Raw genomic sequence first — 24,103 nt, 5'->3', positions numbered from 1 at the left:
AGAGGAGCCAAAAGAAATGGATAGAATAATGGAAGATTGGGGATTGACATGCCAAATGAAGAAATTTGGTGATTCAGCAGCACTTGGTTTTATTCTCTCTTCCAGTCACTCCACCCTTATGTTTTATAAAGGTACTGGCCTTGTCCCAGAGAAAATTGTTAGGCCTGAATGCTTTTTCTCTCTCTCTCTCCTCTCCTCTCTTTCCCTTCCCTCTCCTCTCCTCCCCTCCCCTCTTCTCTCTTCTCTTTCTCTCTCCGTCCTCCCTCTCTCCCTCTTTCTTTTCTTTTCTTTCTTATTTTTAGACCAGGGCCTAAAAATTGACCAATTCACTTGTCTTTCTTCCCTATCGGTTGTTGATTTTGATTAAGGTTGCACTCTCTTCTCCAATCCTAAATTTCAAGGGAGTAAGTATACATTTTATATCCCATGCTTGTACTCATCCCTAAATCTGGTCTTCGAAATTTAGAGATTTTTGCAAAGATTTCTACTTCAAACAGGCAATACACAGAGGATACACGTACACACACAATCATTAAAACAAAAATAAGCAAATGATAAGATATTAATCTTTAAAATTCATCATCTTAATATCCAGATGTCCTTAAACTTCAATTATACTTTAAGCAACTTCTCCATTATATAGGCAAATCATAGATAGGTTTTGTATAAGAGAAAAAAATTGAAATAAATGGAAGATAATATTAGTATATTTCCTGGTGTGTCTAGAAAATAATTCTTAAGTCACAGTAATTGGAAATCTGCAGAGGACTGATTGGAACTACACAAATAACAAAATTACATCTGTTCATTTTTCTTCAGAAGCCGAAGAAAAGAGATACTTTTTTTTCCCATAATGCAAAACCTCCTTCTGAGTAAAATGAATTAATTTACTTGAAACTTGGCTTTATATGAGTCTATACTTTTCACATGAGCATAATTTTAGGAACAAAAAAAATTCTTCTAGCCATTTAAGCAACTTTCAATCAGTTTTAAAGTTAAACCAAACAAAAGGCACTAAGACAGGATATGATTATGAATTTCTTTATAAACTTCTTTTATGAACTTTCTAAATCATGGACTCATGTATACTTACAGCTCTGGATGAAAATGACTATAAAATTAAAGGCCATTTTAATGAGATTTCAGAAAAATGCCTTTCATCATTTTTACAACTTAGAAAATAGTTTAACCCTCTCTACACAGTTAATTTTAAAAGAATATTTCTACATGAAAAAGCATGACCCATGCAGTCGCATTTTAAAACTACATTTGCAATAGAAAACCTATGATACAAGCAAGTATAGGAATGATGTAATCTCTCTCGCTAGGCTCCAAATTCTAAAAGGATTCTGATTTCCTCCAACTTTACTTTGGGTTAGGGTCGGGAAGGCATGGTTTAACAGTTTGTTAGCAGGCAATCCTAGACACCAGTACTATGATGTGTAGTTTCCATTGCTGTAAAAGAAATGAGTATGAAATAATAAGTTGTTTAATTAAATTGTATTCAAAAGCTTTGTTGAGTACCAAGGAGGTGTCAAGGACTTCATTATGTGCTAAAAACAAAGAATAAATAATTTATATCCCCAGCCCCCGAGGATCTAGTATGAGTTTCAGTTCTTTGGTTATTGTGTCCATGCATTGCATAGGATAAAATTATTCTCTGGGATATCCTATAGCTTTATAAAGGCAAAATGCAGTTCTCTACTACATTCAGAAGAAATGAATAATATTTCCAAGTTTCTAGACCCATGATCGATGCCACTATTTTGTGTGTGTGTATGTAGGGGGAAGACATAAAAGCACCACAGAAATTATACTACATGGTCTTTTGTCCATTTTCTCCCTCCTTACCATCTTGTCTATCCATTAGCTTCAATGACACTTAACACTCCAGTCTTATTTCATCCTCCTTGAGCATACATTATGGTCCACTTTCTCTAACAAGTTCTTTAAATATAGGTATTCCCCAGGACTCCATCCATGGTTCTTACACACACACACATACAATTTACAGTTTTCATTGACCTACTTAGACAATTACAACTCCAAAATCTACACTCTCTATCTCAGAATGCTCTCACAAGCTGTAGAAACACATTCCAGTTGCCTAGCAGAAGCCCAATAGTTATTTAAAACTTACATAGCTAAAATTAAACAATTTTCTTTATTTCTAACAGATGAATTTACAACTATGCTCTTATCTATAAATGTACTCTGAAGATAAAATCAGTATTAATCAAACTTTATAAGCGGTCATCTCATAAATGTATAAAAACTAGTGATAAACGACATAAGTGTTATAGGAATCATGGAGTTTAGAATCACAAGAAAAGAGATTTCACCTTGAGGGCTAAACTATAAATTCAGCTCTCAGTGAATCAGAGAACAGGTGTACAAAATGAGTTGCGGAAAGAAGATGGCTCCAAAACTAGCAGATATATAATGTATTTTGTCTGACTATACTAACACAACAACTGAGTACAAAATGTAAAAGCATGCATGGAGGAGCAGGTAATGGGACTTGAAAGCTCTGTAAATGGGGATTCACAGAGGAAAATGCCAAAAGTACTTATTCCAGCACTTTCCAGGGGAGGAGGAACTCCATCCAAGGGATTTCATAGAATCAGACTGTCAGACCAGAGTTATTATAAATTAAATCATCTACTATTCTTTGGTGTGAGGTTCTTATAAATTGAATGTTTCCAATACATGGATAGTATGCTCACCAAACAACCTGGGATTCCCATACAGACTTGACTGGACTTGAAGTCTTCCTAGTACCTGTGACAATATAGTGAGGGAAATCCCATGAAAACAGCAGCACACTGGGTTTTTCCTCATCCTTCTCTGTGTTTTTGATATATAAGTAGGTCTCTCTGAGACTGATTATACCAGGCAACTAAGTACCAGGCACCTGAACAGATCCAGTTTCTTCCCTCAAACCAGAAATTTACTGTACTACTGAATGCTATAAGCTGAGCTTTCATGTTACATAAAATTTGTAATTTTAACTAATAATCACAGATGGTGCTTAACATCATAAAACCTACAGTAGAAAATGTTTCATCTTGTGCTTTCTTTTATTCAGATTGACCTGGATGTATTCTATATGTAGCTTCTCCATAAAATCATTTCTGACTTTCTCTTTACCATCCTGCAGACGTCTAGGTCATTAGATAATAATTATCTTACCTAATCTATTCTGTCATCTTGTCAAGACAAACTTGGCCAAATTTCTTGAATTTAGTATATCATGCCCAAAACTCAAGAATAGATAATTTAATGCTAAAATATATTCAAGAATTTATATGCACAAATGCATATATGGTTGATGAAATCATTAAGCATGGTTAATTTGCCCTAGTTTTAAATAATCAGTAATTTTTACTCTCAGTAAAGGCTAGACTTATATTCTGAGCCTGTACAGATGTTTAATATTACAATAAGTCTTCAAATTAGAATTGAAAATTACTGAAAGGCAAATTTAAATATGTTTCTATGAACAGAGGTCAATTCTATAGCCACTTATATCTCAAATAGGATTTGAAAGGGTCTCATATTTAATAAATGAATAGAATTATATACTTCATTCTTTATTATTTAATTTTATTCTGATTAATAAATGAAAATAATCAGCACTTGCTTTATTGAAACCTCCTTTAGCTATTGTCCAGTTAACTAACAATTGTCCAGTTAACTAACATAGCCATTATTTTCTTAGTGATTCTGAAAAAAGTTTGTTTTCAATATTTTTAATAAAAATATTTCCAGGGTCTGGTGAGAGAAATAGAAATAAAACTCAAGCCTTGACACTAGATGATATATTCCAGAATCTTTACTCCACATTAGTATGTATATAATTACCATGGTCACTGTGAGGGAATTTTACTACTCTTAACTTTTTGGATGATTTTCAATGGAAAAAAGTTATAGAATAAATCAATATGAAGAGTCAGATATATGAACATGGCTAATAATATAAGCTGGTAAAGAAATAGATCAGCTAGGTAAAATAGACAGGACTTGGAACTGTAGGCCAATAAACTTTAATTGTTTTTTTTAATTTTCATTATTAGCTTATTCATTGGTTTATTAATCAAGTCATTTATCAGTTTAATAGTTCACCCATTACTTTATTAATTGATATATCCATAATGTAACACATTCATTAGCTTATTAATCACATATACGTCATTTGAAGCCCATGCGCCTGGCATTTGGGATAGAATGTTACCTCAGCCTTCCCTGGCTCTAAAGAAATTATGCTGTAATTAAGGAGAATACGGTATCACAAATATTACTATGATTCAGACTAAAAAGAGTCAAGTATTAATTGCTCTGGTGAGATTTGAGAGAGGTAACTATCTTCTCACTGTGAAAATAGGAGCGGTATTGAGAAATCTTCCCAGAATGAGATTTGAGCTGAAATATAAAGGATGCTTAGGCAGTAACAGGCAGAAAGAATGAGGAGTAGAGTGGAAAGAGGTCAGAAAGGGAGAAAATGGTGGAAAATGCTACAGATAAAACAAGTATGTGCACAGGTCTCCAGCAAATAAGAATATGACATACTCGGGAAAATTCCATGAAAAGATCTTCACCTACAAATCAGATATATAACAGAGCAACAGTAACAACAATCAAGCATATTTTGAAAATATAAAATCTAAGAATTAGGAACAACCAGTTCGAAACGGTCTTGCCATGTGAACAAGTAGGTATCCACAAGCTGCCCCACCTCATTCCAGGAATTGTGTATCCAGAGTCTAAGTCAGTGGAATTCCTCCAAAATCTCTCGGTTCTATTCACTCATCTCAGACATGCCAAGCACTTCTAAGCATTCCTGTTTGATAACCCTCTCCTGAATTCTCTATTTTGAGAGACCAATCTGTTTACCTAGTATCCCCTGGACATCTCCTTCCATTCTTAAAAGACACACACCTACACATACACACACTTCCAGGGAACTTGGGGGGAAATCCTGTCCTGAACTCACGTCATTTGGCAAAGGGTTACTTTCTCCTTCATTTTCACCAATCTTCACTTCTCACAGGCTTCTCTTGACAGTTTTTAACAGAGCTTAAAAAATGGCTCAGCTCCATGTCAGGTAACACCACTTCCATTCTTTGATTCTTTTAGCCTATCAAGAGTTTTCAAAACCTGGTCCTGAATGAACAAATAAATCTCTCATTAGAACTGGATCTTTGGGTACAACTCTGCACCTGACATTTCCCTCACTGCTCTATCCTCCTAATTTACTTCCTCCTAAGGCAGAGTTCTTGACTTCATGAGATACATAAACTTGTTGAAATTCTATGCAACATTTTAGCTTCATAAAAGAGTCTTTATCTAACCCGCTCCCTGATTAAAAACCACTATCTGGGCTCTATCTCTCTTAAACTGAAGCTCCCAATAGGCAGCTGTTATTGGTTAAGTTGTGTCTCTCCAAAAAGATGTTGAAATCCTAACCCCCAGTACTTGAGAATACGACTTTTTATGAAACAGGGTCACTGAAGATGTAAAACGTCAAATTAACAAGGATGAGCCCCTAATCCAATATGACTGGGAGCTTTATGTGAAGATGGAAAGACAGGGAAAATGTCATGTGATAACAAAGGTAGAGGTCAGTTATGCATCTGCAGACCAAGGAACTCCACAGAATGCCAGAAAACCATAGGAAGAGGCAAGGAAGAATTTCCCTACAGGTTTCAGAGGGAGCCTGATCCTCTAAACATCTTGATTTCAGACTGCTAGCCTCCAGAACTGTGACACCATTATTTTTTATTGTTTTAAGCCACCCAGTTTATGGCACTTTGTTATGGCAGCCCTAGGAAACTACTACATGAGCCAACCTTAATACGAATGTATTTGTTTCTGAAATTGCAAGAAAATGCAACTTTAGATGTCTACTCCAAAAAGGCTCTTTAAAACCTGAACCTGTTTAGTGATAATGATTATACTTAATGCAATTCAAAGAACATGGTTATCTAATACCCATTATTAATCTTATCACCTATATTGACAAATTGAATCTTCTCTGCTCTGATATGGATTTCATAATTCATTTATAAAATCAACAAATATAGTTACACTCTTCTAAGTATGGGAAGATACAATGATCAATAAGAAATTGCCACTACCTCCACAAGCTGAATAAGAATGATAATGACCTCTGTGCTTCAATATTGACTTTAGACAGATATTCTTTATGTTACAGAAGTATTTATTTATCACTGGTTTATTTATGTCTTGTTCTCTGAGGCAGATGTTGATCAAAAGCTTTCTTGGCATTTCTAGAGGTGATATTCTTTTCTTCTTCTGACTTCTTAAATTAAAAGAATATACTAATTAAAATTAATATTGAATACCCTACCATAAATCTAAAAATAAATGTCATATGATAGTGGTGTTTTAATCGTTAATATGCTGCTGCATCCACTATATTAATTTTAAAAGATGTCAACATTTATATTAATAAGTCCAATTGGCCTGTCATGGTTCTGTAATTTTGTCTTTGCTTGTTTGCTTTTTGTTTTGTTTTCTGGGTTTTTGGAGATTTTTTGTTGTTGTTATTGTTATTTTTTGTTTTTTGGTGTTAAACATAGACATTTTGCTGTCAGTTTTACCTAACTTCACAAAAATAAATGAAAAGTGTAACTAGCGTAAGAAATATCACTTCATCAAAGATTTGATAAAACTCATAAATGCCTTAAACTTGGTTTCTTGTGGAGAAAATTCTTTAATGTGGTTTCGAATTTTCCCAAGATTTTTTTTTTATCCAAATTGCCACCCTCTTCTTGTGCCAATGTTGGCCATTTATATATTCCCAGAAAAGCATAGATATATAGATTTTACATATATAAGATTTTCATATATATAACTAACATTTGCTATTTTAAGTTTATATATATTTATGTGTGTATAAATGTGTGTGTGTGTATTCGTAGCCCCTTTCTAATTCTCAGTGTTGTATATTTGAGATTTTTCTATTTTGTCCTATATTATTTGTCCAGAAATCATTGATCTTTTAACGAATAAGCTCTTAAATTTGTTCATTACTTCCCATTGCTTTTCTATAGTCTACTTTATTAACATTTTCTTTCTTTTTGCTTCCAATAAATTTATTAGTTTATTTATTGCTCCTTTTTCCTAGCTTCTCAGATTGGATGATTACTTATTCTTATGACATGGAACAATAATGACAACTAACTTAAGGTGGCAAGATCTCTATTATCTACAGAAATGAGCCCCTCTGTTATGTAAAATAATCAAGAATTGATTAAATCATATTATATTTATTATCTATATTCTAAAATCTATTGCTTAATAAAATAGTCAATATTTTATTGATTTACCTATTTAAATAACATTTGGAACATACTGACTGGGACAAATCTATAATAGCAGTGAAAGAACATCTACTGAGAATTTTCAGCCTAGAAATCAATTATTTTTCAGATGGCAGTGAGTCGTGCAGTTAAAAGGTTGAAAGTTGACCACATTATTTGTAAAACAGTGTAAATCGCTGAGCGATAGCCTATATGTTTTGCCTGTGAAAATATACTACACTTGAAAATAAAAATAACAACATCATAATGTAGACCTATTAAATTTGATCTTAAAAAAAGTTACTCATGTGAAGTATTAGATTTTAACAAATTTGGCAATATGAATTAAAAGGTGACTATAGGCTGTGAAATAAGTTCACTACATCTATTGTTATTAAGAGTAAAATTAAGTACTGTTTTAACTTTCACATATGACTATTATCTGTAAGCTTGGATTGAAATGATATCAAAATAATATTATAATTAATGGATTTAGGCAATTAAAAACACTTTCTGCAGCAATTTCTTCTTGAAAATAACTCTTAGCTCAGTAGTACAAACCCACTGATATTCTTTCTAATAAAATTCTACAACATGAGTTCATTAAACTCGGTAACTAAAATAAAAAAATTAATTTGTACTTTATATTAGATTTCATTCCAAGTATTTTATTTCTATATCTAACAGTGATTTCAATTGAATCTTTTGTCTGAATTTGAAAGATATTTATTGAGGGTTTTTTCCACATCCTTGGTTTATTTCTGTAGAAATACTGCAGAAATATGGCTCAAAAGGAATATAGACTGAAAACTCTTAAGTTCAAATACGGGCTACTTTACTATTTGTGTAAACTTAGACAAATTATCTCTGAGTTTCGTTTTCCTCATTTTGTAGGCTTCGTTTGAAGACAAACTGTGATAACATTTGTAAAGAACTAAGAACAGTGCTTGGTACATATTAGTTAAGTAATTGTTATCAAGAAAAAAATAAATATTATTCCATCATTTTATAAAGTTAATATTACCATTTTTACACCTCTCATGTATAACTTGATATTAATCCTGCAAAAAACTGTCCTTAAAGTTTAAAACTTTTATAAGGCAATGTTCCCCAGTTTTGAATATAACCATATATCATCTAATACTATTGCTTACTTAATATTTTTCAAAATAATTTTTTTCTCTATCCTCGCTTAGAACAATATTTAAATGTGTTATTTAAATGTGCTAGTCATATTTTTTTTAAATTTAAACATAAAAATGAATATTCAGGGATTAATTTAATGATTATCTCTGAACTCCTAGAGTCATACTGTGGCTGGTCATTAGTGGTATATCTCACTTTAGTAATTACTGTTTTGAAGTTACATAATTATGTATAGCTCTACATTATTTCCCTAATAAAAATTTCAAACAATATGAAAAATTTTAATAATTAACAAAGCTGTAGTTTTTTGAATGCTGAATGAGTTTAAAAAAAAAGAAAACCCAGATTCCTAATTTAAAGTTAAGTAGAGGACCTAACGGAAGTTTATGATTCCCCAAAGCTTCCAAAATTTATTAATGAATATGAGTATTTCATGTAACTAATATAAATATGTTCATTAGTTTCAGGCTTTGGCCATAAAAAGATCTTTAAGAAATATAATTATAATCGATGATATGAAAGGTGATTAAAACCTGCTAGTACCACAAAGGAACATTATCAAGTTTACTCATTGGTAAGACTAAATAAAGCAAATACTTTTTCTTTCAGGATATTAAATAGAACAAAGAGCAATTTCTGTATATCAGAGAGAGAACTGTGTAATGGAAATAGTATCTACGTTTCAAAAGGAAAATTTTTTATTTGTCAAATATTCTCTAAATTATCTATGAGAAAACTTGTTTTTTTCCTACCTATGTAAGTAAATAGAAAAGTTTGTTCCTAAGGACATGTGATGCCAGATATTTTTAAAATATTAAGAGTTATACAAAATCTATTTGGGTGTATTTTATTGATATTTCAATTAAATAAAAACTTCCCTATTTTGAAAAATAATTATTGAATATCAAAATTCTGTTAACCACATGGGTTACATAATCTAATACACTGAAATTATTTCCAACATTTCTTGTGGGATTTAAGTCTCTCCATTTGAGCTAACAGTTAAACATAGTTTAAAAACCTGTCATATTAGTAAAAATATTTTGGAGCTATATATGGCATTTATGATATATCTGATTTTCCTGTAATTAGGAAAAAAAAAACTGATCTTGTTAATAATCACTTCTCCAGCAAGGATTTTCACTAGAGTTTGGGGAGGTCTGTATATATACTTTCATGGTTTATATATGTATCTGGACAGGAAGTTTTATAAGATACAGCTTTTAGATTCCATGTAAATTGAATTTGTCTAATTGAATAAAGTTATCTTCTCAGCAAAGGGTAAGCCTGGACAATCCTTGCCCAACAGGTATCAACAAGAGGTAAGTAACTGTGGATAAGAGAAAAACAAGTTCAGCAAAGAGATGTTGGTCATTTAGCTTACTTTCTCTTCCAAAATGTATGAAAAATGGGCTCTAGAAGAAAATTTGCATCCCATATTGCATGGCAAGAGGCTCCTTTGATAGCATTACTTTCAGATGTGAAAATAATAATAATAATAATAAAAATAAAAGAATATTTGTATATATTTATCAAACTGATAAGTTTTTTCTCATGAAATAAAAATTCTATTAATCAAGAATAATATAGTTACATCACATTATTTAAATGAAGAGGATATGTGGAAAAGCTTTTGTAAGAATATCTAGATGTGTTCATTCAAGTGAAAAACAAAGATGCAAACTCATCATTTTCAGAGAAAAGATGGTAACATCTTTGGTGAAGCATGAAGCACAGCAGAGAGTGAGCTTTAAGAGCTGTGCAAACTGGAGTGAATGTGCTCCATCTGAAGGCATTCAGGTGAAAAAGAGAAAATTAAACTGTGTAGATCAATACAAAACACATGCTCACCTAATCTAGACCACAGGCCATGAAACTGAGATCCCAGTATTAAAGTTTAGGAGTTTAAAAACAAGGTAAATATATGAACAGGAAATTTATCTGAGCTCATCCTGTCTGCTTTCCCTTAAATATCTAAAAATCTTTTTCTGTTTTATTTTTATTTCATTTTTTATATCTGTGCTTTCAGATTTAACTAGTACAAAAGATTTAGCTGTAACCATGGCATAAAAACATACTAAAAATTAAAGTTGACAGATTAGTTTGATACTATCATTATTACATAGCATTTACTAAACATAAGCAGTAGACACCTTATTTTGTGTGGTCTCTTTCTACAGGGAATTGGTTCTCCATTCCAACCTTGGTGGCATTGTCAATAGAGGTGTCTTACAACCTCTGACCCATTGTCCAGTGTTTCATCCAAGAGATGACCCCAACAAAGTCAGTCAAGAGACCCCAAGAAGGTCAGTCAAGAGACCTTTTTTCAGAATTAATAGAGACACCAAGACAATTCCTTCTGAGAGTGAGAAGTCAGGATGTTATATTTATAACTGCAGGAATCATCTTTCCCACTGATATATAGAGAGTTCCACAGAGAATGAAATGAAACCAGAGGAAACCAGAGCCACAAAATGAAGATAAATTCTTACAACCTAATAAAGCACCTAGATCTAACTGTGCCATATCTAGTCAATCCCAGGAATTTTTCAGTTATGGGAGTTAATAAAATATTTTTGATGTTTAAGCAAGTTTATTTTAGGTTTCTATTACTTACAAACAAAAGAATGTCATAGATATGAGACAAAAAAATGGATTTCAGTTAATTTATATTTATCTACTCACATCTCATTGTACTCCCTAGGGTTGTTCATTCAGAGAACAGAACCAATTTTTCCCCTACGGGTTTTTATAATCCAACATATGCAAATACTCTAAATTATTTGATTATCTCTACCTAATTATTAGTACCTTTGGAGAGCCATCATCTTATTCACTAAATCCCCAGGTTTAATACATGTTCTATATATCCTTGGACACAAACGATTTTTAACAGAGGACAAAATCTATTATTAATATCAAGATATCAATTACATAAAGTATCACACATAGCAGGCTTAGTTTATAAACCACCTAAGTATTAATGGAACAAACTTAAAAAAAAAAAAAAAACAAAAAACCTAAAAGCAGTTAAACCATTTTATATTACATGGCATAGTACTTCAAAAAAATTCAGCCATGCCACATCAATACACATGAATATAGATGATGAGGCCCAAAACAAAGAAATCACAAATACTAACCATCTACTAGTCTCTGAGGCATGATATATGAGAAGAATATTTCAGAAAAAGATCTATCGTCATCACCATTTCCAGCAATTAAATCAATAGTCCCTCTCACCACAGGCTTCAAAGATGAACCAAATGAGAGAAAGCAATTGCATACTCACAAATTATAAAGCATGTCGGCCATGTTGCTCCGGTAGTACAAAGCATTTCTATAGGCGCTTTCAGCTTCAGAAACTTTGCTCTGGCTCTTTAGAACATTTCCAAGGTTACCCCACGCTGCCAAGAAGAGAAAGAAGTATTGAGGCTGAGAGTCAATTCAATTATACACGACATAGTATCGAGCCATCAGGAAGTCCCACAGGGAGAGAAAACCTTCATAAAACATTTTTAAGGAAGAAAATTTATTTCCTTTATCCTCTAACATTTCATCAAACCAGGCGATTAAATAAAACCAAAGCCTAAAAAAAATTTAAAGTAATTATTATGTCTCAAAGCTGATATCATATAGAGTTCATCGTAAGGACAAGAACAATGTTATCTTAAGATCACCAACAAAGACCTCAGGGTCTTTCAAATTTCAGTAGGGGTCTTCATGGCCTGAAATTAGTGTATACTTAACTCAACCAGAAACTGTAAGAAAGGATCTTAAAATAAACAAAGATTTCATTCAAATATTTTAAAAACTGATAAATGACATAGAACTGGGGATAAAAGCAAGATAACCAAACAAGATCAAGCTATATAGAGGCTTAATAGTCATTAGAATATATCAGTAAAACATTATGCTTCTTAAAACAGTTAAGTATATTTAGTTTATTGAGATACAATGTTCTTTTATACCATTCCTGCTAATAAATGCACTCATGTGGAAATACTGAGATACTGATTTCATGTTTAAAAAAAAATCATAATCATGTTAAAAAAAATCTATATTTTCTGTGCACCCTTTGTTTTTTACTCTAAACAATCTTGATTTCTCAAAATTAAAAGGATGAAAGTCACATCAACAGCTGTTGCTCTCAAGCAAAATTATCCTTCTAAGACAAGAGGTTTCTCTTCTCTTCTTTCCTTCCCACTGGGAAAGAAATGGGTATCAAATCCTGAAGCCAGAGTCCTTCCCAGCTACAAGATGGGGATAGCAAGGTTTATGTGTGTCAAGATATATTTATTTTGTTGATTACTAATTCTACCTGAAGAATGAAAAGGGTTTTGAAGTCAATTTTTTTAAGGTATAATAAAGTGTAGACTCTTTCAATCTCAGATGTGTCAGTGTACCCTATAATTTAACACTGTGTGCCTCAGTTTACTCATCTGTAAAATAGGAAAAATAGTACTTCATGGGCTTTGCAATGAAGATTAAACTAGTTAATATATGTAGGGTGCTTAAGACAGTGGCTGACACAAGACAAACACTCAATAAATATTTACTATTACCATTAATATTATTGTGGTGAATACTCCTTGCAATTCACAGTTTACAATATCAAATGTTGATTATAGAAATAATGTCAAATATTACACACTTTATGCTCTTATTTTATCTACAGAGAATAATCTTTCATATTTTTTTGCCGCTGATGAAAAACAGAGAAAAAGCACTGAACTTAGAATTATCCAGCACCTAATAACATCACATTTTACTCCACATACTTGAAATATATCAGCTACGTTCTCGACACAGTCCTGTACATAAATATTATGCTTAGTCTGTTCTAATAAACAGACTCACAGACACTACAGAACTTGCCAAGTTAATACTGAAGTATTAATTAGAGCAGGAATTCCAACCCAAGGCTGGCTGCTTCCAAACTTTTTCCACCCTCCACCTAACATTTTCATACCACCTTTCATCTTTCACTGCAAAGCAACATTCACATACTATGAATTAGGCCTTGGTATTATGAATCCATAAAAAAACTGAATGATAAAACAGTATAAAATATTGTCAAATTCAAATACTAAATGCAACAACAAGAGATGCAAAGTAGTAAAAAAGAGATAGTAAAATAAATTATAATTATCTTTAAACTTAAAAGGCATAACCCCACATGTATTTTATATGTAGCCCTCACCCCTAAATTAATAAAGTATGACTGTATGGAAACTTCTAATAACCAGGCTATTTTTCAAGCCACCTTACCTCTCCCAAGTTCTGCTTTGATTGTGGCATTAGTTAATGAAACTATATTTACATTGGAATCACTCTAGAGAAATGCAACCAAATATTATTTTAAGCAACAAGAAAACATTATAATGCTATCCCATCTAAACTATAGTTTTACAACATAGATGCTGAAAAAAAAATATAGCAAGAGATTATCTTAAATATTTTAAGGAGTATTTCTAGATAAACAGATTGACTTTTCAGGCATTTATATCTTAATAAACATGTATTTCTATTATTAATAGTCAACAGACATAAAGTTATGACTAGAATATATGTTCACTCATTTTCTTGTTTGTTCATTTATTCATTCATAAATGTATTCATTTACTAAATAGATATGTGTTAAGCACATATCTCCTTTGTGCCAGGTACTTCAATAGAGGTTGGGCACTTAGGAATGTACTGACATACAAGTTCCCACCATGCGGAGCTTATGTATGCAGTGGGGAGTAAAGTGGGATGGAGAAGTGACAACCACACAATACAATAAAAAAATTAACTTCAGATAGTGATAAGTGCTACAAACATAAAATAAGATGGAGTGGATGAAGCTAATTTAGCTAGAGATAACTTACAAATAGGGAAATGGGTATCATCTCTGAGGAATAAAGGATATGGAGCCAGCCTTGCAAAGACTGGCGATTCCAAGTAAAGTGAATAGTTTGAACAAGGAGTATAAAGCAATAATGAATTTGACACTTCTAAGAACAAAAAGGCCAGCAGGTGTGACTGCAAAATCAAAGGGAAAGCCATGATGAAGTCACACAGATAAGTAGGGATCCTATAGGGTCTGGTGGGCCGTAATAAGTCTTTATTCACAGTGGGTAGGAGAGGACTTTCAGAGAGGATTTTTTGTGATATGACTTAACATTTTTAAAAGATCACTCTGCCTTCTCTGTGGAGGAGGTACTCACTGCAAGGGAACAAAAATAACAGAGAGACCAGTCAAATGACAACTGCAGTGAATGCAGAGACGAGATTAGGGTGGCTTACACTGGGACAGGCAGCAGAGAAGATGGTTATTCCAAAGTAAAACTACAATTAAGAAATTAAAAATCATTGGCAAAGTCATCTGTGGCAAAGCCACAACGTGAAACTGAGTTGCTTGATATTTTTGTCCAAATGGAAAACTCTTCACATTTTTATGATTAAGTCATTGCCCTGGGTGACTGGAAAAAGAAAAAGAAAATTCCCAAATTAGGCCTATATTTTAAAAGCAAATTTAATTCTTTATGGATGAGAGAGGAAGGAATGGAGAGACAGGGAGAAAGTGGGGCAGAAGCTGGCAGGTTGAGAGAGAGGGAAGTCTTTGATGTCCAGAGCTGATCTGACTCTCGCCACCTGGTATTTTGTTCTCCTATTGTACACAACACAGTCTTATAGAATCTCAGCTTGAGACAAGATTACTATGAGACCATGATAAATGAGACAAAGCAAGACCATTTCATAATTCTAATAAACACAAAAAAGAGAAAAATTACTGTACAATACACAAAATGTCAAATATTTCCCCTCTTGCTAAATAAATGACTTCTTTACCCAGTCATAGAATTGTCCTAGTATCCAATCTACAGGACACCCATCCTTTCTTAGACCCTCTCTCAAATTACCCAACCAAAGTCCAGATCCTATGATAAGACATACAATGAGATATCCCAGGGTCTCTATGGGGTGGTGGTCCCTCAGAACAAGGAGAAATTAAGCCATCCTCTTTACTGCAGGTGTGTTCCTGGTGGTCTTTGAAGGGCATTAACATAGAGGATTTCATCATACTCAAATATGAAAACGATTCTTTTCAAAATAGTTTCTTCCTTAGATAATTGCTCTTCCATACAGTGTTTATCGAAATAGATTTTAGGTTTTTAAAGTAAGAGCTGCTAAAACTAAGTCTTAAATTGCCACACATTTTTTTTGACATGAAAACTGCTGTCACTACTTCCATATTTTCAAATTTAAATGTGACTGATTTTTGCATCAATGCTACCAAAACTCAATGCTACCATTAAGATTATTTCCAAAAATATAAAGGTACACCAAAGAATATGACCTAAAATAAAAAATTCTATTAGTAGTCCACTAAATAATAATTCTTTTCATAAAAGCTATTCATTTATCATGTTTCAATAATAAAACAAAACATGAAAAGGAAATCATTGTTGAATTGAGAAATCATTTAAAATCTAGCTAATGTAGATATAGTTTAAAGGAACTATAGTTTAACTGAACTACAAAAAATACATCTTAAAAGGGCTAATGGGATGAATTCACATCTATATAATTAATCTATGGAATTAATCAGCGTAGCTATGCTTTTTTTTGTTTGACAAATTTGATCACATTAACCAAGTCAACTTTTGAAATCATGTTAATTTTTAAATATAACTGGTTTGATAAAACTTTGAAAGACATAGAAGAATACTCAAAAGCTCATGAATGAGACAATTTAACATTACACAAAATAAATTTTTTCAAAATCAGTCTATAAATTCTATGTATCCAATTAATATTTTAGAGTCATTTACTAAGGAACTCAAAAAATATATTCTAATATAATATTAAGAGAAAAGTAAAACTGGATTTATATACCATATTCACCATGCACAATGGTAAACTCCAGATAAATTTATAGGTTAAATATGAAAAAGTAAAACTAACAGAAAAGTATGTTGGAGAATACCTCTGTGGAAGGGAAAGGAATTTCTTAGAACAACTTCTGAATATAACTCAATTGGTAAAATATCGATGAATTTGAGTTCCTCAAAATGAAAAACTTCTATTTATTGAAAGATATCATAGACAAAGATAAAAACACATAATACAGTAGGCAAAGATATTTCAAACATCTAAACAAAGAGCTGTACTTAGAATATAAAAAAGAACTCTTAAAAAAGCAACAACAACAAAAAAGATAAATTCAACAGAGAGAAAAAATGGGCAAAGGATATGATTAGGAATCTATCAAACAGAAAAACCCAATAAATATCAAGCATTTTAACTAATTCTCAAATTTCTTAGTAACCCAGAGAAATGCAAATTACAACATATATTTTATCGAATTGGCCCCAAACAGAAAACTGGATAAAGCCATGTGCTAGTGAAGAAGTGGGGAAGGACTCCATGTTCTATTGGTGGCAGTACAGCCTAGGGCAGCCATTTGTTATGCCATCTGACAGTACTCGGTCAAATTAACAAATGTCATTAAGTAAGTCAAGGATAAACCCTGACCCAGAATCTCACTCCTAAGGAAATTCTCACCTAAGAGAACATGTAAGAGGATGTTTAATGCAAGCATCTTAGAGTTGGCTGATAATGAAGTAATTGACTTGTCCACCCTGTGAGTACCATGCGGCACATAAACATTATGGATTTCTATGCAGCAACAAATCCCATGTAAACATTGTAACACGAATGGACCTTAAAAGCCTACAAAGAATCAAAATATTTAATGCATTCTATCATGGCACCAGTTATAAATATTAAAAATTCATTCCTACCCAGAATATCACTACATATTTTACAAGAGTAAATTAAGTACATTAAAGCCTCCGCCTATGGTGCAGAGGGAAAATGAAGTTAGGAATAAAGATAAAAAGGAATAAATACATGACAAAAAGAAAAGAAACTTGCAGGAATCATCTTGAAAACAGGCCATGAAACATATAATTAATCTAACCCTCTGCAACTGGGTTGGTGGGGAGGGGAGAAAACGAAAATGAAGGGGAGGGGTGTCTTTTTCTTTTAAAGATGGGAGGAAAGGAAAATTAAGGTTACATCTCACATTCTTTTAAAATAAAAATGGTGTTATCCTATACCCTGCTTAAGGAAGAAAGAGTTTTAACATTCATTAAACTTTTCTTTACACTAAGACAATTCAAAACAGATGTTTAGGATTATCTTCAAATTTTCACTTGGTAATTATACTTTGGACTAACAGAACTTAAAGATCTGTATCTTGTATTTTCATTAAAATGTAATGTTATTTGCATTTTTAAGCCCATTTTATTGATGTGTTCACTTAATGTGATGATTTTTAAAAATACAGTTTAACTGGAATAAAATCTTTAAAATTCTTCCAAGAAATTGTGAAGAAACTTAAAAAAAAGTACCTATGTTTTTAAAGTCTGTATTTCAATTGACAAATGTGAACAGACAAACAGTTTAAACTCTGGAGAAAATATAATAAAGTACTTATTTGAAGTTCAAAAGCTTTAATTAGTTTATTCTAAAATCTCAATGTAACTTTCATAAGTTTTTCTCAATATGTTTCAAAATATTCAGAGTACTCGTTTTATTCCTTTTGTTTTACAAAATGAATATACTATGAAGTTGCTCTCATTTGGGGGGAGCTACTGTCCCAGATCATGGCTTTTCCTTGTAGCCCATACATCTAAGTGCAGGAAAAGAAAAAGAAGGAACATGAGAAAGTGGAGAAAGAATATATACAAAATGTTAATAAAAAATAGTAATTTTAAGTGCTTTCATTTATTTAAAACTTACTATTTGCTTGACAGTATCCAAAATTTACTTAATCCAATAAAAATCTTTGAGGTATGCTACTATAACCATTTCATTATTGAGAAAACTAAGTGTTAACTCCCTCGTAGCAATGTTAATGACGGGAAATCCAGATCTGTTTCCAGGTATTGGAACCTATATACTTAGAGGTAAAGCTATCTATCTCATTCTCTCAATACTGAGTTTGAATACTAAGTACAAGAGCATATTATAATACTCAATATTTTTACATATTTAATTGAGGGGCTGGAGTAGAAGAGGAACACAAAATAAATTATCCAAATAAATCATTCTTTTTAACTGCTAGGGGCAAAAAAAAAAAAAACTCCAGACACGTAAAAAGCTATCTGGTACCCGTATTTTATAACGTATTTTCCATATGAGAGAAAAATTAATGCCAAACAAAATATTAAGTGTTTTATATTCCTTTAGAAATATAACTTTAAATGTCCCATTTTCCAGTTAATTCATTGGAAGTAGAACATATGATGCCTGTGTAAACAATTGTTGCTATTCAAAGATGCTGGAGACTCGGGTATGTTTATCAAGATTTTCCAAGTGCCCTAAAAATGTCTTACATGTGACAGACATTTAATAAGCATTGTTTAACAAGTACATGATTTGTTTAACATGATTTCCTAAGATTAAGCATATATGATGATTACATTAAGGGAAGGCAAAGAGATGCTACTAGATACCACTGCAAAGGCTTTAGAAAATTTGATCTGTAAAGTTATTTTCAAAAGAAAAAAAAAATTTCTGTTAAAAAATCAGGAAGCAAAGAAGCAGGAATAACATATCTCAAGGGCCCTTCACACTGATATTCAATTGCATCTAAAAGATACCACTTACTGAGAAACTTGACCTTAATTCACAAGGAAAGCTCCTCTTGTACTTAGTTCACAATCTGCCACAGTTTGTTTTATGTTTTTTGAATGGCATAAAAACAATTAAATTCTCCCACCTTGCTAACATTGCTCTAAAGAGAAAGTCAAATGTGAGCTCCTTCTAGAAATGCTAAGTAATCTACAGCAATAAATACTTCCAAAATTTTTTCAAAGCTCCCATTCAAATACATGGTAGTTCTAAGTGTACAAAGTAAAATCAAACTTATTCTAAAGTAACTATTGCAACTAAAGTAACTATTTTATAGTTCACAAAATCAATGCATGGTGACTTCAGCAATTTTTTTCTAGAATTTTTACTTAATGTGAAAATTTTGAAGATGTTATATATGTTACTAGAAATGTTAAAATAATTTTCTTATGATTTTGATATACATCACTTAAAATTAGCTAAAAACATGAATCATTTTTTAATATTAATATTTAAAAATTAGCTACTTAATTCAGGTCTACATAAGGAATTATGTCTCTTTGGGTTATCAATCAGCATTTTCACTTCACCAGTACACTGAACACAGTCACCCAAATTGGTAAAAACTCTCATTTTTCACTTTTGCCTTCAGCTATAATTTACTTTTACCTTAGAACTTTAATATATGTCTTTAGTCCCTATGTCAAAATCTTAAGTTTTAAGTAAAATCTGGTAAGATTGAAGAAGCATTTAACTGCACTAAAGATGATAAATCCTAAATTCTGTTTCCTCCAATTTTGAGTTACTTGTTTGAAATCAGAATTCTACCACCAAAAAGGGTTAAAAATGGAAACTTTATCAGTTATCTGTGCAAGACCAGCTGCAAAAGAAAATAAACAGAGGAGTACCTAATGTATCTGATACAATTTTTTTCTGTTCAGATTAAAGAGCTATTTTTAAGCTAAACTTTTCGTAGGTATTATCTATTTTACTCTTCACAACAAATAAGATTATCATCCAGTTGATAATAGGTGAAGAAATTGTGACTCAGAAGTAAAATGACATTCAAAAGATGACAGAGCTAAAAGTTGTGTCTGCCTGGTTCCTTTGCTTTTAACCTCTGTGCAACACTCAGACTTGTAGTCCAAAAATGGTATTACCAAAGCTAGAATTTAAATAAATATTTTAAAATATAAAGGTTAATTATGTTAAACTTTCTCATCTCAACGGAGAGGAGAAAAAGGAAAGCAAGTGGAAGCGGGTGGGAAGAGCCACTTGCTACATGGAACTTAAGATAAATGTGAACGTTGTATTTTTTTTAACCACAATGTTTTTAGACTCCATCCATTCTATACACTGTGAGGGGGTCAACATGTGAGCCTGGGCTTTTCACTAATTGTATGAGAGTCACTTCATATGACTCCAGGGAAATAAGGGTTCTTATAAAAGCCTCCGAAAATTTATTTTTCTTAAAGTGATCATACCTTGGACTATTACAAAAAAGAATGTTAAATGGGTTAAAAAGGCATGTCTAGTTAAAATCTGAAGCAGAAAAAGTGGACATAATTTAAAGACTATGGTTACTATGATAACAGAATACATACTTATACATAATTCTAATTATAGCAATTTTATAATATGCACTTATTTCTCCTGTTTCTCTATCTCTGGTTAACTCAGATAGACCTGAAACTAAACTTATTCCTAATAAGGGGAAAAAAGTATTAAAGATGAAAAGATAATACTTAGTATTCTGATAACATGTTATTATTAGTTTGACAACACTGTTAGTTGCTATATCTATGGATATGCTATAATATCCACATGTGAAATTCAGGACCTGTTTTCATTTCTGTTTTAACGTATCTAGGGCTGTTCCTTAGCATTTACCATCTGCCATCTCTACCATATTCCTGACTCTGACTTTAAGCCACCCCACATTCATAGCCCAGTGCCCAGTCAATAATGCCAGCTCTTACCTACACCTGCCTTCACTCATTAATTTTCCATCTGTGCTCAGAATTTTTCCAATGGCCTTTCATCCAAACAAAAAAACAAACAATCTGCTCTATGTCCTTTTCTAGTAGCAGTATGCTCTTTGCAAAGTTTCTGATTAATTAACCCACAGGACTATATATTAATACAGTAAATACAATTTGCATTTACAAATATAATGACTGAACAAGGGAGAAGAATTTGGAAGCACCTGACACTCTTCTCAAATCTTACTAACAGATCCTTTCTTTGCTTATCATGCTGTTAAAAGTAATCAATAAAACATTTGGTAAATATATAATTGGCATGCCGCAAATACTGACTTTATTTATATAACAGACAAACCAATTTGGCAGAGGCTTTTTGGAAATTCCTCATATCTGGCTGATGTTTCAGCTGGTGAAGTTGTAAACTGGTTGGTACCTTTAGATTTAGACTGGAAATTGTGAAGCGTAGTTGAGTTGCTACTGATTTCATATCAGAAACAGAACTGCCCACGGCATATATTTATATCTATATATCTATTTCATATAAGCTATAAAGTATATATTTATAAATTTAAAGGATAACATTAAATATGTAACATTTCCAAAGACATTTTAAAAGAATGAGATAAAATAAAATAAAAATTATTAAATCGTTTTCAAAACAAAAAGAAAAAGAAAAAAGAAAGAAAGAAAAGAGAACTGTCCCAAATAATTCCTTACAGCTTGCTTCATCATAATTGGTATCATTTGAGTCTGGCTCGAGTCTGAAAAATGAAGAACCTTTAGAAAGGCGATTGAGTTCTTGAACAACTATATCTGAAGTTCTAAGCAACTCAGGAAAAAAAAAAAAAGAGAATCTTTTATATAATCTACTCTCATATTCTACTTTATCTCACAGTGAATCATGTCATCATTTGAATGGGTCTCTGCCATCTAATAGCCCAAGGTTACTTTCCTTCTATGCTTCATTAAGAGGAACTTTGATATGGAAATATAAAACAAAATATCCAAAACCTAAGGTTTAGTACTAGTCCTTTTACCAATTAGATTTGGGTATGCTGAAGTAAATGACCTGACTCTTCTCTTTCTTATTAGCAGTAGTAAAAGCAGTAATTTACTAAATCCACAATGTGGGCCAAATGCCGGTCTAGGTGTGCTCCACATACTGTCTCACACAGTGGCATTGCTACCCTCACTATATAGATGAACAACCTGAGGCTCAGAGAGGTTGCAATGATAACAATATAAGGATAATAATAACAGCTATTAATGGCCAGAGTTAAGATTTAGTACCCACATCTACCTTACTGTAAAGTCTGTACTCTTTATCACGCTGTTTCTCCTGAAGCATACTGCCTCTCTTAGTTTCTCATCTGTAAAACCAGTGTAACGGCACTCGCCCAAGTTCAGCATCATAAGATAATTAAATAAGATAATAGATGTGTAACTCTTTGAAAAGTACATTATTATGGAAAAGGACTATTTCATTAATAGATTATCATTCATAAAAAAAGCATAACCAAGCAGATATACACTTTTACAATACATCTCCTATATTCTTTATATTTGAATGTATTATTAAGAATTTCATTGCCAAGCAAATCCAGGTCAACAAAAACAAAACTCAAGGAAACATTAAATACTCTAGAAACCAATTTTAAGATAAGAAAAATAAGAAAAATAAGAAAAATTCTCAAGATTATATTTTACTTCATAAAAAATTTCTATTTCTAAAATATAAACATAGCACATCATAAATAGTACATCATTACACTATAATCTATGTTAACTTCTATATATTAATTTTTGATAGTCATTTTTATCAATTCAGCAGCTAGTGTTGAACAGGGAAAAAGTATAGTTAATACTACAGAAAAGGAGATTAAAAATAATCAGTAAAAATATATATTTCAAGAATAAAAATGTGTTCGTAGGAAAATACAAATATTAATAAGAAAAAAGAACAATTGTGTATTAAATAACTGTTAAAATGTTCTAAAAATAAATATCAATTACCTTTGTTATATGTAGAAATCTTGGGTAACAATCATGTTAAAGTATTTTCTTCTGTACTTTCGGCTGACTATTAACATCAGAAAAGGGGATATTAATTTTCTTTGCCTTTTTTGCTGCTGCAGGACAAGTAAATAAGGGTTCTTAAAAGGGTATGCAGCAAATACTTGTGTATGAGGCCTTTTTGCAGCACTTGAAAAACTTGACATGAAACAAAGAATGCCATTACTTATTTAATAGTCTTAAACATATAGCTAAGGACTTTCTACTACCAAGCAGTGAAAAAAAAAAAAAAAACCTAGTAAAAAGAGGGGTAAGATAAATACAAAGGATCAGGAGAAGTTTTAAAATCAGAAGGTTCAATTCACTAAAATGACATTATCACATCAACTGAGCAATATAAGAAAGAGAAGGGCTGGCTTACTCTTCTGAAGCTCTAATCTTAACCAGATTGGATCCCAATAGGAAATTCTCAGAAACGGTTAAAGGATATTTTGTACTAAACACATCCACAGGACACATATTAGTATTAATGAATATTACCAACTAGTAGTTATGATTTGATATGTGCTCTCAGAGGAATAAATCCATATATTCCACTCATGAGTCCTAAATAGTGTTGACATTCATACTATTCACATGTAAGATTGATTAAAATCCATAAGGAAGCCATACTTTCCTACCAAATAATCAGAAATGAGGTTAAGAAGTACTTTTTAAAGCCTAATTTTTAAATTTAAAACTCAGAAATAAATATCTACTCCAAGTTTAATTTGGAAAAGAGCTGAGAACCAAAGCACGGCAGGCCTCTGACCAAAGCACCACATAGCCTCTTGCTTCTAGAATTGCACCACAGAGCACAGTGCCATTCTGGAAAGACTTCAGTGACTGTATAACCTGCCCTCAAGTATCTCAATCTTGTCCTAAAGTGTTACGCAAAAGAGATTTTAAAATCCTGCCCCATTGCTTCTAAATAATAGAATTTCAAGAGCAAAATAATTTCAACTA

General features: G+C 31.9%; 1 protein-coding gene across 4 annotated transcripts in view; it reads right to left on the bottom strand.

Annotated features, from left to right (window-relative positions):
* Positions 1-24,103, bottom strand: part of TMTC2 (transmembrane O-mannosyltransferase targeting cadherins 2) — a 346,015-nt gene that overhangs the window by 132,723 nt on the left and 189,189 nt on the right. For all 4 annotated transcript variants that reach the window (XM_039868970.1, XM_039868969.1, XM_039868971.1 and 1 more), the window contains one exon: positions 11,764-11,878. In XM_039868970.1, coding sequence (XP_039724904.1) covers positions 11,764-11,878 — 115 coding nt within the window. The remainder of the gene's footprint in view (positions 1-11,763; positions 11,879-24,103) is intronic.

Source organism: Pteropus medius, unplaced genomic scaffold, assembly GCF_902729225.1.
Source record: "Pteropus medius unplaced genomic scaffold, Ma_sr-lr_union100, whole genome shotgun sequence".
Taxonomy (NCBI): Eukaryota; Metazoa; Chordata; class Mammalia; order Chiroptera; family Pteropodidae; genus Pteropus; species Pteropus medius.
Note: the sequence above shows the minus strand (reverse complement) of the source record. Positions and strands in the feature narration are given on the sequence as shown.